This window comes from Conger conger, chromosome 12 (genome assembly GCF_963514075.1).
Source record: "Conger conger chromosome 12, fConCon1.1, whole genome shotgun sequence".
NCBI classification, from domain to species: Eukaryota; Metazoa; Chordata; class Actinopteri; order Anguilliformes; family Congridae; genus Conger; species Conger conger.
Genome location: NC_083771.1, coordinates 39,231,972 through 39,244,283, shown reverse-complemented (window position 1 = coordinate 39,244,283; position 12,312 = coordinate 39,231,972). Strand labels below are relative to the sequence as shown.

Below are 12,312 nucleotides of genomic sequence, written 5' to 3'. Positions count from 1 at the left end.
TTTCAGGACCTATCTTGGCCTGCATGAGTCCTGACCACTGCATAAAGATTTTGATTGAAAATGTGTGGTTGAGGCGGCACGGATGGTGCAGTGGGTAGCACTGCTGCCTCACAGCAAGGAGGTCCTGGGTTTGAATCCCCGTCGGCCGGGGCCTCTCTGTGCGGAGTTTGCATGTTCTCCCCGTGTCTGCGTGGCTTTCCTCCCACAGTCCAAAGACATGCAGGTTAGGCTGATTGGAGAGTCTAAATTGCCCGTAGGTATGAATGTGTGAGTGAATGGTGTGTGTGCCCTGCGATGGACTGGCGACCTGTCCAGGGTGTATTCCTGCCTTTCGCCCAATGTATGCTGGGATAGGCTCCAGCCCCCTGCAACCCTATTCAGGATAAGTGGGTTAGGATAATGAATGAATGAATGAATGTGTGGTTGAGATTAAATGAGTTATCGGCGGATATATCAAAATCTTGACATGCTTACACATGTAGCGTCTAAATCATGACATGGGCCTAATCTATCAAATGAACTGTAACCCCCTACCAAAATGCTCCACATTTATAACTGCCAATATATTATAACCGATCAAATGGGGTCCAGCATTGGTGAATTATGCTCATATTGTAAAGGCTGGCTTGAGAGTTTTTGCTCCATTTGACTTATTTTTGGCTGACGAGCTGAAATATTGCTGATGCGTGGATGCATGCGAAGTGGGTACCTGTATATCTGGTCACGCAAGACTACTCCTGTGTTTGGTTTGGTGACTTTCAGTGTTATAAGGTTTAGGTCATGTGATCCTTCTCTCTGAAAACACTGACTGCTCTGAAGGTGTAATCTGAGCTCTTTTTTCCCAAGATCCCCTAAGAGTGGGACTTTGTGCAGTGCACACTAAGGACGGCGCACACAAAAGCTCTTCTCACATGAAAGGGTGATTTATTATTTTCTTTTTTTCATAAAAAAATTCTGTGTCATTCATGGGAATGTTAGTTTTCTTTTGCATCACCTTCAGCATGGGTTGTATCATCATGGATGCAGGCACACACGCACACACATGCACATACACATTCGGTGTCCTTCTGTTCAACTGTGCAATTGCCAGGTTTAGTGCCGAGGTCCATGTATAAACGCATTTCTTCATCCCCCTCAAGTTCCTCCCTTTTACACATGCGCTCACACATTCATTCCACCTGTCTGCAATCTGCTTTCAGTATTAATAATGAATCTGATCCTTTTTGTTTTAAACAGTAGGGATTATTTTTGTTTTGAATTCCCTGCTGTACATTCAGCTTTGGGGACATGTCCTCCGAAGGGCCTGTTTTCCCCCTATGCTTCAGCTGACTTCACTACACCTAATGATGCTATTCACATCACGGTCATTCACGGTTTTCAGTGTTCGCCTGATGTCCAGTGAGTGGCAGGTACGCAGGCCGGTACAGTAGGAGTGTGATTTCTGGCCTGTCAAGCTATTGAGCCTCACGGGCTAATCTAAGAGCTGGCCCCAAAATGTGCTTGGAAACATGGCTGCTGCCATCATAAATGAACCACTCCAGGTAGTGCTTGATTTGAGTATTGCGCATCAGGTGCCTTTTGCATTTTTGGGTATGTGGAAGTGCTCTGCTCATAATGGGTCCTGCAGTGAGACCGGGTGGGGCCCCTTTGCTAGGCATGCCCTCCTTAGGATTTCTGACCTGTCTGTTACTAATTCATGGATGGCATTTTGAGTGACTAGCTTTTTAAATGTCACTGCATTATTCATGCTGAAAATGGCCATGGTTCAGAAGTTTGATTTCACTGTAGACAATCCCCACACAGGCTTAGAGCCGCACCTCACAGCCAGCTAATGAACCACCGCCAGAATTTTAACCGTATGTTCAGTTTTATGTTTAAGAGGCATTGATATTCAGTATGGAGTTGTATGGCATTTTTAGATGTTAAACGGTGTTGATTCTTGCTTTGCAGCTACAGAATGTCATGCTGCAGTCACACTTCATGACCAGAGACCACCATGGTTGTGACGATACACATCATTTTGTCACTGCATGGGGATGCAGGAACCCTTTGTTGCCACACCAGTAGCTGCTACTCTGTTTCTGTCAGTTTGGCTGCCTTGCTTTGCACCTTCCGGTCCATTGATATTGATTCTCTGAGACTTGATTTATAGTGTGGTTGTACAGTATACATATTTGTATACACAATATTAACTTAATTTGTTTTGCTTCATATGTCATGTACTGTGTCTGGCAGGGGGCACTTTAAGCATGTGACTAATGGGGATATTGACCGCCTCCGATTTTACTGTAGTTGTCACTACAGCTTTCTGAATGAAAATGTATTTTCATTTTGTTTGTTGTTGAACTTGCTTGGATTTGCATGGCCCAGTCTTCTATCGGAGGCATATTGTGTTGACCCTCATAGCTTCAAAATAATGATCTGTGTGTTTTATGAGGTGGAAACTACTTCAGTAGTTTTTCCATAAATGCCAAACCCATCCTTTTAAAAGGCACGACTGTTTGCGCATAGTAAGGAGAAAGACACAAAGTTTCCTAATCAGCTCTTTGTCTTGAATCGATGTTTTAATTGAAGGACATTTAAATTGACACGTTTTAATTGACACACATTTTGCATTCATTTTGTCTAATGTCAGAGCTGTTATTTTCAGCAGTACCTTTCCATAGTCTTGCCATTTAAGTGCTTTTGTACGCGGTGTGCAGGTTTGTTTGGTCTGACTGGATTGGGAGCGGTTGTGTTATGAAACCATTTTCTTCTGTAGAACTTATGCATTGAACTTTCACAGCTTCCTGCTACTTTTGTTCAGCCAAAATATTTAGTTTGACAGACTGATGTTAACTTGTATGTCTGGTATTTTCTTTAGAGCAACTTCCTTAAAACTGTGAATCATTTCCTGTATGAATACCGTAAGGAAGCATTTGGCATTTATTTACATCCTTACCTTGTGACAGGGCCCCGATTCCCTCTCAGTGGAGCAGAAGAGGAAGATTGGCACCTAATTCCTGTCATCTCGCTGAATGTTTCCCCTCAGTGTAAACACCCATGTAAACTGTGCTCATTTCTACACAGTGCATCTTGTTTTAGACAGGGGGCAAAAGCATGTGATTGCTTTGCTTTGCTTTACATACTAACTACTTGTACAGTAAATAATGTATTGGTGTGTAGGCAAAAGAATACAATGTTTCTAATTTCCACTTCTTGCCTAAAACAACTGTTTGGCAAATGTTTCTTTAAAATAATTGTAAATGGTTATTGTGAGTGGAGTGTGAAAAGGTATTGCCTGTCATAAGTGGATGTGTGCTCTGCCTGCAGGTCACCACGCCGTGTACATCGGTGTGCACGTGCCCAAGAGCTACAGGCGACGACGACGTCACCGCAGAAAGTCCAGCCACAAGGAGAGGAAAGAGGCAGTCACCGAAAGCGTCTCCCACAAATCCGATGGGGAAAATACCGACGATGTCAGCACCAGCATCCTCAAACCTCTTGGTTAGTGTGTGGACAAATGCCTACCATTTACATCCCCAATGCATTGGGCTGCGCTTTCTAGGGTACACAAGATGTAGGGGTCTTTTATTAGTTTTTAGTTATTAGTTAATTTTTTATTTTATTTTATTTTTTTGCTTAAGTTGACGATTTTAGGTGGCTATTGGAAGTTGATGGCGGACACTTTGTAGATTTTGTGTTGCGGAAAGTCTGCATACTCTGTACTCATAGTGCATCATAGTCATCATCGTACTGGGCCTTGAGATCTGTATGCATGGCCTTTCACACATCACCAGATTTGGTCATTGTATTGAGCTGGTCAAAGTACCCGTCCCTCCCAGTGAGGTAGGCTAATGGTGAACTGTGTTGTGATGGCAATGAGCTGAGAAAACGGTGGACTAATATGATTTTTAAAACATCAGCTTTAGTAGTCGCTTTCCACACTCGCCATTTAGCTAGCTATATAGCTGACATTACTTGTGTTTGTTTTTAGTTGGCTAACTTTAGCTAAACATTAACCAGTGGTAACTGATGCTAGTGCTAACACCAGTGGATTTCAGTCTGCTCTCTAGCTAGCCTGCATGCATGCACTCTTCTGTAACATAAACATGCATATTCACAAACTCATCAATTTTTTTATTGTGAAGGTCTGGGAGTATTTTGTATTCAGGTATGAGCTCCCTGCCCAGGAGACAAGATATGCTGGTAGAATTTCCTGAAAGTAATAATTATAATAATAATAATAGTAATGACTGAGCATGTTTGTTTTATAATATAAAAGGTGAAAATCCTGCATAGTATGCCTTTAGAAGGTGAAGTGGCTTCTCTTTCCAGGAGAACAGCCCCCTCGTTCTCGACCCTCCTTCCGAAAGTTGACACGTGTGCAAACTTTCTCAGTCTCAGCTGTCATCTGGTGTCATCTCTCTTCTTGGCAAATTTGGTTCTTCTTGAATTCTGCCTCCTGTTTGCTGACCCAGATGCTTAGTTTTATTGTGTGTTGAGTGGCCATGCTTTAGAAATGCATGGCTTGTAATTTATTTACAACTAGGGATTTTCCTCTAGTATGGAAGTGGCATACCTAAGTGCATATTGTCGGTCAGAGATTTGAGCTTTTAGTTTGACTTGTCAGATATGTTTTGGTACTGATCTGGCTTTCATCCTGCTCAGCTTGTTTATTGTTTGTTGGAAGCATATGTGCAGACAATCCGGCAAATTTTCATTTTGTTTTTAATGTCCAGATCAGGGATGGGCAACTCCAGTCCTGGAGGGCCAGTGTGTATGCAAGATTTTGCTGCCACCAGTTACCCTGGCTCAATCAGATAATTAGCCATATACACTGACTGATTAAATCGTAAATTAGACCACAATAAAATGCTACACGATGGGAACATTTATCAGCTGCTGTTTATAACACGGAATGTGGTTATAAATGACCAATCATGTTAATGATTAGGCTAATTGCATAATTAAAAGCAGAATTTGGTCTGAATTCCAGAAAGATATGGCCTGCCTTGCCCATCCCTGGGCTAGATGATTCTAAAACAAAGGGAAACTTGGCAAAGCTGCTATTGCTAACCTGAGCATTTCAGCATCTTCAACGGTAGCCAGTGCCACATGGCATTTCCTAGTGTACCGTGCCTTTGCTTGCAGTGCAGCTTGTCCTGAAATCCCCTTGCTAATCAGATGCATAGAGGAGACCTGAGAGGGCTTGGTCACGATCAGCAGTCCTTAACTGGGCTAGTTTCCTGCTCCATCAGCTTCAAAAAGGGAATATTGTACAGCTGTACTGGTCCTATCCAAAATACCAATGCTTAACTCCTTCTACAATGAAGCAACAGATCATTGTCGAGGAGTGGGCTTATGTTTGACTTTCATTCTCAGCAGTACAGCAGGGGACAGTTTGGGGTTTGAGTTGGGTAGGTATCATATGCTACTTGAAACTGCTCCATATCACAGCCCCTTGAAGTTTAACATGCTAAACTCGGTGGGAATGTTGACTCCTGTAGCTTTGTGGGCAGGGATGGGCCCTCCCCCCTTCCTTCCTTGGCTGGAGAGTCTGCTTTGTTAATCCTCTCAAGCAATTAGCCACCCTCCCATTAGCAGTGCTAACACGCTAATCTAACCTTATTCCCCACCTAAACCTGCTCAGCTCTGTGCCTGTGGAGGCATCATCTGTAGCATCTGTGCATGTGGCAGGGAGGTTATCTAAATGCAGGAATTCTCAGTCTCGAGTTCAGGTCAGTTAAGGTCTCATGCAGTGAAGAATTGCAGAATTTGTGCATTATCTTTCTAAAGAAAGCAAAGGAGAAAATTGGTATTGCCTTTCACCATGCCTTTCAACTTGTCCCTGGTACATAATCAAGTGAGTTAGGCTTGGTTCATTTCCGAAGGCCTTAATTGGTAGGAACAACATTATTGGATAAATTACTGCATGTATAAGTGTGCACTCCAGATGGTGACGTCATCATTTGTTCAACCTAATAGTTGACTGCTTTCCGTCATCCGTCCTAAAAATAGTCTGCATAACTAATTTGGAATGAAGGCATTTGTCATAAATCAAGTCATCACTGCTTGTCCTCGTACCCTTTAATTGCCGATCAATGTGCTTTGCCGTCATGTTGCACCCCCTAAAAATAGAACCCATAACATGCTGCCATCATCCTCCATGACATGTGCTCTGCCCCCCTGGATTTCTGTATTTTAAGCATTGTAATCCTCACCCGGGAGTATGGGCAGGGTCTTGTGTCCCAGATTGGTTTGTGCTGTATGACCGCGTACAGAAGAGGGGATGGGCGCATGGCTGGGATTAGGTGGCAGCAGGCCCAGCCTCACGTGGATGCTGCGTGTCTTTGGCCGTTTCCCAGGGTGCATTGCGTTAATTAGAGAGCTGGACACCACTTGTGAGCTCAGTGCCATCTGAACCAATGAAATGGAAATGACCAATTTTTCAAGCGGTCAGTCATGTTTTGAGACCTCCTACTGGGAGAACTGCAAGCCTGTACCTTGAAAACCACTTGTGTTTAAGCTATACATGGTGTATGGAACGGAACAGCTCTGCCTTGCTTTCTCACCCTCAATGTTCATGTTGTGCATCTGGGGTTACATACAGTACATTGAAGACTACTTGCATTCTAACTTGTTCTAGATGGGCAACTATTAGCAGACGGCCCTTACATCAGTTGTGAAGTAACTTACATACTACTTATCTTAATAAGTTGGGTAGATGTTCATTTTTCATGTTTATATTTTTAGCTCTGCAAGACCATTTTGTCTGGTTGTGCGATCTCCTATGTGCCATTTGTCAACAGCAGATCCTTTTTGTTAGAACAATGTTGCGCAATTTTGTGCAAACAGTTGGTCTACTGTTTATCAAGCTTAGCTTAACTGCTGTACTAATGTTAGCTGTCCAGTGACTGTCCCCCACCCAATGGCGACACTACAGTGTTGGTGGGGGACTCCATGTCCACAATTTGCCTGCTTTTTTTATTACATTAACACTGGTATGACAATCTCTTGAGGTAATAGTTTTTGTTTTTGCTATACATTTGACATCTTTGCACTCCTGTTTTGCACTCACCTCTAATGAGAACGTAACCGAATGGCGATTCGGCCAGTATAAATGCTGTCCGAAGAACCTCCATTGTTCATGGTGTGATGAGCTTGCACAAACATTTTCCACTCTGTGAATAGATGGCATTATCTTCCCTCAATAGCATCATATTATAGCCTATGCTAAGATTGACTTTCAGCTCAACAATGAGGTTGTTTTCATGTCATTATCAAAATTGGCTTTGATAGTGTTGGTGCAGAAGTGCTAATTCTAATCACGACGGTATTATACACAGTTTCAAAATAACAAAATTTAAAAGCCTGAAGTCCTTGCAAAATCTCTAGATAAAATTTCCTTAGGTTTTAGTGTGTTAGAAAGGGTGTCTCTCTAACTAGAAGTAAGAGTGCAGATGCAGCTAAGCGTGGCAGCTCCACTCACCCCTTTGGGCGGCCAGCTTTTACCCTCCCATGAACTCGGCACGAGAGACAAAGGCCTCTTTGTGTGGACGTGGTCCCTGGCTAAAGTGGGCTGTGTGGTGAAACTTGAGAGATGCGTTTTTCTCAGATGTAACCTTTTTCCTGCTTGCTCTCTATACTCTCAACAGGTTACTTCGTCAAGCAACTAGGAGAAATAAAGCCTTTTTAAATGAAAAGTTGTAAATCTTTTTTTTTTTTTTTTTTTTTCTCAATTGGGCATGTGACCTGTGAGTGGAGTTCCAGGACACTAGTTGGAAATGGTGGCTGAGAATTTGACATGCCATATTGTGCGGTGTGGTCTCTGTATGAATATCACCAGTTCAGTGAAGAAGTGAACATTTTGGGACTTTTTTTGTTTAATTCTCACAAATGGATTTGGGACTCCTAAGTCTTTGGCTTTTCCTACTGCCAGACAAGGTTCACTGGGTTTGCATGTTCAACCCCTGTCGGGATCTGGTGATTAACAAAAACATTGCAAAATCTGCACAAATTCGGTTAGAGTTTAGTAAAAGCTTGTTTAAAAGCAAAAGCAGGAGTTATTTCAGAACAAATTATCTGCAAAATATAGGCAAATTATGTAGGCAAATCAGTCTGTGGATCCACCCATGTAACCATTTCAATAAGTAGCCTGCTTTGCACAGAGCTGTGATGCCCATGCATTATAACAGCCTGTTGGACACTGAAATAAATATGTTCAATAAGATGAAAGTGGAGTGTCTTGGAATTGAATTGATCATGTGAATCTGTGCAAAATAGGCTCATAGTCTCTTCTGTTTCCCGTTTCCTTAATACAAAAAATCTTGTTTTGCCCTGCGATATTTTATTTAATCCTGTTGATCTTGCAAATATGCACACGATGCCGACCACTTATTTCTGTGTCTACCAATAACAATGGGACAGTTTATTTCGCAAGCCTTGACTGGCAAGTGTTTTTGGTTCTGTACATCGTGCGTGTAACTGTACACAACACTCCTAATAGGCGGGCTGGCTAGACAGTGGAGCGCATTGAGATGTTGTCTGATGCTTATGTTCCCATGACAACGTGCAGTGGTGCACCTCTCTATCCTTGTATCAGTGTGACCTGGAGCAGGATGTAAGTGAGAACCATGAAAACAGGACAAGGAAATGCACTTAGAGAAAAATGTGCCAGAGTGAGTCCGATTGCAGTGTTCTGTCTGGGGGGGAAGGGGGGAAGGGGGGGGGAGTGAAACCAATACTCGTTCATCTTTTCAGGTCTCCTCACTGTCCCATGCCCGTTTTTTTTTTTTTTTTTTTTCTTTTCATTTGTTGACTTGGGCAATCATCTGGGGTACTAACATGGCCTTCGTGTACGCATACAGAATTAATATATTCTGTGCCAATTCACCTTCTGCCTATTAACTTCAGGATCTTCAAGGAAAGCGGGCCGCTCAACCCTTTTATTCTCATTTGGCCAGATAAAATGTCAGGCACCCAATGGTGCTGGGTTCAAAGTGGAGGTCAACCCAAAACTGAAAGCCTTGTCATTTGGCTTGTCAGCTAAGTGGATAGTTCAAGCCATTTGAGTGGCCTAATTAGCCCAAGAACTTAGTAGGGAAACACGTGTGGGGAAAGCCCCTGTGTCTCTGACGGGCAGGTGGATTAAGAGCTGTGTGAGGATCAATGTGTGTATTGCACACAGCTTGTGCCTTGCTGTGTGGTAGGGTGGGGAGGTATTGCCTCATGTGAAGTCCCCTTCTGTCTGTATCAGACTAACTGGCTTGACAGGTAAACCTTTGCCCCTGCAATTACAATGGAGCTAGTTTCAGGCAGCAGCAATGGTGTTGGATGTGATGAGCCGAGCCAATCTTTATGCATGCTTGAAAGGTGCTAGGATTGCAACACTGCAGTGATTCAGTCACGATGGAGGTAAATGCTGAACCTCTGAAAAGTGTTTTGGAAAGAAAATGGCTGTATGATTTTTATCTTGCTTGTCAGCATTCATGAAACTGGATCCCCCAGTATCAATTCTTTACATACGGATATCACGCCTGCAGGACGCAGCATGGTGGTGGTGGTTTCTCCAAACATAATGGAGCAAAGCAGTACTCCAACCTGTGGGAACATACTGCATTGTTTTCTAGCCTTGTGCAATGCATTCCACTCATCAGTCTTTTTCTTTCCTGATATCTGCAAATAACTTTTGAAAAATGGTTCACATGTTTTTGTCTTGCAATGGTTTATTTCCTTGTATCTATAGTGGTCTCAGAAGCTGTCTAATTTCTCTGAACAGAAAAGCCATTTGTATGTCTTGTTTGAAAGTGTCACCATATGTTAGAAGATTATAAATGCTGTTTTCAGCCATTTTGTTCAATTGGTGGTGGTAGGTTTTTACATTTGTTTCATAAGTAACTGTGTTCTTTTGTACTTCATATTGGGGCTTTTCCCATAAATTTTAATGATTAATTTGCCGTACAGTATTAAACCATTCCAGTGTGATTTGGTGACAAGAGGGTCCAATTGCCTTAAGCCAGGTGCCCCCAGCAGTGTGAGCTACTGGATGTTTAGGAAAAGCTGTGTCTTTCTGATCACCAACTAAACGGTCAAGCTACATTACCGTTTCATTGTTGGCCAAAGAAATGTGGCTTCAGTGCAGCCAGTCATACCCCTCAATTGAAGTGAAGAACTTCTCAACACAAACCGAAGCGAAGTCCAGGGGCCATTGGAGGTAGTGACGTCAGTTATTAGGATATCCTCATTTGATGGGGTTGCAGATATCCGTGTAATCCTACTTCTCGGGAACATGAGGCGTTAGATTTTCCAGCTGAGATTTAGGTCCAGCTCTAAGGATGGTAAAATGAAGCGGTGTTTTTTTTTTTCCCTCTTCCAGTCTCCCCTGCCGCCGAGCGAATCCGCTTCATCCTGGGCGAGGAGGACGACGGCCCACCTCCCCCACAACTCTTCACCGAGCTGGACGAGCTGCTGGCGGTGGACGGGCAGGAGATGGAGTGGAAGGAGACTGCAAGGTAGGGGAGCTCAGGGCACACTGACTGCTGAGATCATGCCAAGCCAGGTAAAAGCTCATCGCTGTGTAACCAGCATCCACACTCAGTGCAAATATGGGCTTGAGAGGCAATGAAACACTCAGAGTGCAATGTGGAGGTGAGATCAGACCACACAAGTAGAAGAAGCTCATCTAACATCTGTTTCACCCCATCCGGTTCCAAATCTGAGATTGTGAATATTACACTGAGTGAGCACTGTATTAGGTATTTTGTAGACTTAACACTTCTACTGCTCTAGCGTATCCACTTAGAGGTTTGAAACGTTGTGTGTTCAGATGCTCTTCTGCATACCTCTGATGTAATGCATGGTTGGTTATTTGCGTTACTGTCAGCTTTAACCAGTCTGGCCCTTCTCTGACCTCATTAACAATGCGTTTCTGCCTGCAGAACTGCTGCTCGTTGGATGTTTTTTTGTTTTTTACACCATTCACTGCAAACTAGAGACTGTTGTGTGTGTGAAAATCCCAGGAGATCAGCAGTTTCTAAGATACTCAGACCACCCTCTCTGGCACCAACAATCATTCCACGGTCAAAGTCACTAAGATTATATTTCTTCCCTATTCTGACATTTAGTCTGAAACGGGTGAACCTCTTAACCATGTCTGCATGCTTTTATGCATTTAGTTGCTGCCACATGATTGGCTGATTAAATATTTGCATTAATCTGGTGTACAGGTCTGCCTAATAAAGTGGTCACTGAGTGTATATCTGATGGGAGGATTTCAAAATTAGAAGTCTTGAAGTAAGCTTCATCATGTGTAAGACATTACAACTTGCGGTGTATTTGTGTCAAATAATTCCTCTTGAAAAAGATTATATTTGGCAAATTAATTTCAAAATGAATGCTTTATGTGGAAAATGGTTTGCTAAAAATCAATGCCAAAACTGTCAGGTTTTAAATGTCATAGTCCCTCCATATTTTCTAGCTATAGCCACATATTGGCTTTGGGCTTTCTGCCATACTCCCCCTATGTTCACATGAGATTATAGCCTCATCTTTACCCAATATACAATATATGGCACTCTGTGAAGACCGACAGCAGTATGTAATTTAACCGAACAAGTTAATCTTCTCGAGTGTTAAATGTTTCACTGTCTGTTTTATCAACACACCCCTACAGACAGAATATTAATCCCATTGCAGATGAAATTAACTCTTTGTTATTTATGGAACACTTAAAGCAGTAGTAATAGCCTGTGGCCTTCTTGTACGGAATAGTTTAAGTTAATTGGCAGTGGATTTCGATAAGACACCCCCTCCCCAGGAAACCTGCGTTCCAACAATTGAGACCGCTTTTCATGGGCCCTGTGCTTCTAGTGTCGCAGGGCTGTGGAGATACTGTGCTGCAGGAGGAGGGTTGTTCAGAGAAGTAATACAAGGGCCATACTGTGTTAAATATTATAATACACTTAAAGGATGTTTACAATACAATATTACAATACACGTAGTAAGGATTCCCCTGTCATCACCTGGAATTAATCATTCAGGTTTTATATTTTCATCGAAGTGGTGATTTCCTTTCAATATTGCACAAATATAGTTAACTATCTGTTCTGACAGACCACACGCATGCACATGGCCACAACACAGGTTTATGATAAAATGTGGGTGTTCTTCTATCCGGGTGGGATGCTGCTGGTAAAGTTGGTTTTAAAATCGTGGGATTTAAGGATTAAGGGCTTAGTCTGACTTTTTGGCACTATCTGTTGCATGCTACTGATGTTACAAACAGAATTTTGGCACCTGTCCAACATTATACATGATACAGCATTGATAGGA

General features: G+C 42.6%; 1 protein-coding gene across 1 annotated transcript in view; it reads left to right on the top strand.

Moving 5' to 3' along the window:
- Positions 1–12,312, top strand: part of LOC133142333 (electrogenic sodium bicarbonate cotransporter 1-like) — a 44,137-nt gene that overhangs the window by 6,629 nt on the left and 25,196 nt on the right. The window contains exons 3-4 of the mRNA XM_061263496.1: positions 3,313–3,486; positions 10,358–10,493. Of these exons, the coding sequence (XP_061119480.1) occupies positions 3,313–3,486; positions 10,358–10,493 (310 nt within the window). The remainder of the gene's footprint in view (positions 1–3,312; positions 3,487–10,357; positions 10,494–12,312) is intronic.